Source organism: Empidonax traillii, unplaced genomic scaffold (genome assembly GCF_003031625.1).
Source record: "Empidonax traillii isolate 1590-97213 ecotype Southwest subspecies unplaced genomic scaffold, ASM303162v1 scaffold3294:size20320, whole genome shotgun sequence".
Lineage (NCBI taxonomy): Eukaryota > Metazoa > Chordata > Aves > Passeriformes > Tyrannidae > Empidonax > Empidonax traillii.
Window position 1 is genome coordinate 16717 of NW_020958487.1, and position 3604 is coordinate 20320.

At 65.6% G+C, this 3604-nt stretch overlaps 1 protein-coding gene across 1 annotated transcript in view; it reads left to right on the top strand.

The window, feature by feature from the left end:
* Positions 1–2473, top strand: part of LOC114072474 (putative PIP5K1A and PSMD4-like protein) — a 15882-nt gene extending 13409 nt beyond the window's left edge. Inside the window, exons 18-22 of the mRNA XM_027910369.1 lie at positions 237–452; positions 869–977; positions 1685–1816; positions 1928–1992; positions 2251–2473. Of these exons, the coding sequence (XP_027766170.1) occupies positions 237–452; positions 869–977; positions 1685–1816; positions 1928–1992; positions 2251–2418 (690 nt within the window). The 3' untranslated portion in view covers positions 2419–2473. The remainder of the gene's footprint in view (positions 1–236; positions 453–868; positions 978–1684; positions 1817–1927; positions 1993–2250) is intronic.
* The last annotated feature ends 1131 nt before the right edge of the window (positions 2474–3604 follow it).

Genomic DNA, 3604 nt, shown 5'->3' on the forward strand with positions numbered 1-3604 from the left:
CTTCCCTTCCCAAACCTTCCCAAACCTTCCCTTCCCTTCCCAAACCTTCTCTTCCCTCCCCATCCCTTTCCCATCCCCTCCCCATCCCCTCGGGAACGCTCCGGGTGTTTCTCGCTCGGACCAGTGACCTCGGGGTGGGGGGTGGTGGGGTGGTGTGTCTTTTCCACCCCCCCAAAAAAGTGCCCCCTCCCCCAATCCCCCCCCCATCCCTCAGTGCCCCCTCACATCCCCCCCAGGAGGCCAACACGGACAAGCTGACGTCGTTCATCAACGCCCTGAACGGCAAGGACGGCAGCGGCTCCCACCTGGTGACGGTGCCCCCCGGGCCCAGCCTGGCCGACGCCCTCATCAGCTCCCCCATCCTGGCGGGCGAGGGGGGGGCCATGCTGGGCCTGGGCGCCAGCGACTTCGAGTTCGGGGTGGACCCCAGCGCCGACCCCGAGCTGGCCCTGGTGAGATTTTGGGGAGGGACGACCCTGAGGGGGGTTCTGGAGGAGCTCCTGAGGGAGCTGGGGGGGCTCAGCCTGGAGAAAAGGAGGCTCAGGGGGGGATATTCTGGCTCTGGAATTCCCTGGCAGGAGGGGGGATCCCAAGGATCTTCTCCCACAGGAGGAGAGGGAACGGCCCCAAGCTGTGCCAGGGGAGGGTCAGGTTGGGAATCAGCGGGAATTTCCCCGTGGAAAGGGTGGTGAGGCTTTGGCAGGGGCTGCCCAGGTTGGTTTGGAGTCCCCACCCCTTGCAGGTGCCCAAGGACTGAGTGGCACTGAGTGACAAGGTGGGGACAGGGGGGGCTCGGTGGGCTGGGAGGGCTTTGCCACCCTCAGGGTGTCCCAGCTGTGTCCCCTCACCCCCCCTGTGTCCCCCCCAGGCCCTCAGGGTGTCGATGGAGGAGCAGAGGCAGCGCCAGGAGGAGGAGGCTCGAAGGGCAGCGGCCGCCTCGGCTGCCGAGGCCGGGATCGCGGCCACCGCCGGGGATGGTGAGGCCTGGGGGGGTCTGGAGGGGACTGGGGGGGTGCTGGGGGGGGCAGGAGGGTGGGTTTGGGGATAAATCCTGCCCTGGGAGGGTGGGGGGGCTCTGGGAGGGTCCAGAAGTGCCCGCAGTGAGTCGGACGATGAAGATGATCCTCGCCCAGCAGGGGTTCAGCTGGGCCCTGGCGGTGCCCCTGTGGGGTCTGTGGGGTCTGTGGGTCCCTGGCAGGTCCCACAGTGTCCCTGAGGGGGCTGTGGGTCCCTGTGGGGTCTGTGTGCCCCTGTGGGGTCTGTGGGTTCCTATGGGGTCTGTGGGTGTCTGTGGGGTCTGTGGGTCCCTGGCAGGTCCCACAGTGTCCCTGAGGGGTCTGTGGGTCCCTGTGGGGTCTGTGGGTCCCTGTGTGCCTCTGTGGGGTCTGTGGGTCCCTGTGGGATCTGTGGGTCCCTGTGGGATCTGTGGGTCCCTGTGTGTCCCTGTGGGGTTTGTGGGTCCCTGGCAGTGCCCCTGTGGGGTCTGTGGGTCCCTGTGGGGTCTGTGGGTCCCTGAGGGGGCTGTGTGTCCCTGTGGAGTCTGTGGGTCCCTGTGTGCCCCTGTGGGATCTGTGGGTCCCTGGCAGTTCCCCTGTGGGGTCTGTGGGTCCCTGGCAGTGCCCCTGTGGGGTCTGTGGGCCCCTGTGGGTCCCTGGCAGTGCCCTCAGTGTCCCTGTGCCCCCAGAGTCGGACGATGCCCTGCTCAAGATGACCATCACCCAGCAGGAGTTCGGCCGGGCGGGGCTGCCCGACCTCAGCTCCATGACGGAGGAGGAGCAGATCGCCTACGCCATGCAGATGTCCCTGCAGGGGGCTGGTGAGGCCATTCCCGAGGGGAAAAAAAAAACCCTGGGAGAATCCCTTGGGAGCAGGGGAGGGCACGGGTGGGCTGGGAATCCTTCCTGAGCTGCTCCTTCTGCCACCCCAGAGTTCGCCCCGGCGGAGGCGGCCGAGGTGGAGAGCTCTGCCATGGACACCTCGGAGCCTGCCAAGGTGAGCCTGGGGGGATCCATCCCATCATTCCCATCCCATCATTCCCATCCCATCATTCCCATTCCATCATTCCCATCCCATCATTCCCACCCCATCCCACCCCATCGCATGAGATGATCCTTCAGCTCCTTTCCCACCCATCCCATTCCATGACCGATCCCCGTGGATCCCGTGATCCCTCCCTGCAATTCAGGGTCCCAGGTGATCCCAAGTCCTCTCCCAAGGACAGGGATGATCCCAAATTCCCCTTTCCCCCAGGAGGAGGACGACTATGATGTGATGCAGGACCCCGAGTTCCTGCAGAGCGTCCTGGAGAACCTGCCCGGCGTGGATCCCAACAACGAGGCCATCCGGAATGCCATGGGATCCCTGGCCTCGCAGGCTTCCAAGGAAAACAAGGACAAGAAGGAGGAGGACAAGAAATGATCCCCCCAACGTGGGATCTGCTGGATCTGCTGGAATGGGACAATAAAGGTTTTTCCCAGGGAATTCCGGCACGGCGTGTCCTGGGATGAGCCTTGGGAATGGGGGGGGGATCCTCAGCCTGGGGGGGTTTGGGATTGGACCCCGGGAATTCCCTGGACTGGGAGAACAGGGATCCTGGACCCCCCATACTGGTGTCACTGGTGTCACAAGCCCCGCCCCCTGCGCCAACTCCCGGCGTGCCACGCGCGGTGTTTACAGCGAGATCTGGGGGCGGGGCTTGGCTGTCGATTGGCATCGGGAGCAGCCAATCAGTGACGAGGAAAGGACCGGATGTTGTGATTGGCACGGGCCAAGGGGTGGGGAGGAGGGCGGGGGGGTGCGTTGAGTGACAGCTCGATTGGCCAATGGGGAGCGAAGAGAGCGAAGAATGGGATTGAGTGACAGGGCTCTCCACCAATGGCGTCCCGAGCGAGGCGGGACAGCCCCACTGACCCGCCTGAGTGACAGCTCCGGTAGCCAATGGGAGGAGGAGGTTGAGCCCCGTCTGGGACAGGTGGGGGGCGGTTCCTGGCGTTGAGTGACAGGTGTGGAGATCAACGGGAAACTCCCAACCAGGAGCAGCCCTGACGGAACCTTCCGAGCCTCAATGGCGGCCACGGCCTGAACGTGACGGACTGCCCAGCCTGACCAATGAGAAGCGCGAAGAGGCGGGTTAAGTTGATGGACAACCCTTTAGCCAATCAACAGAGAGCTGAACGAGCACCGGAACCAATCAGAAGCTCAGCAGCGCTGTGGGCGTGACCCGCGTGGTGATTGACACCGTCACCCTCTTATGAGCGCGGGGGAGTGCTCCGCCAATGGCGAGTGCGGACGGCGGCGACCCCTCTTGAGCGACAGCCCTGTGAACCAATAGAAAGGCGAGTTGGGATGAGTGGCGGTCGGCTCGACCAATGGTGGTGCGGGGCGGGCGCGCGGGGCGGGCGGGGCCGAGCAGGAAGTGGCGGAGGGGAAGCGGCGCCGCGGAGGGGCCGGAGCGGGACCGGGACCGGGATCGGGATCGGACCGGGAACAGGGATCGGGAACGGGATCCGGGACGGACAGCGGGAAAGGAAACGGGCAGCGGGAGCCGCCCCCTCCCCTCCCGCCCGCAGCTCCAGGTACCGCCGCAACGGGGGGGGTGGGGGGG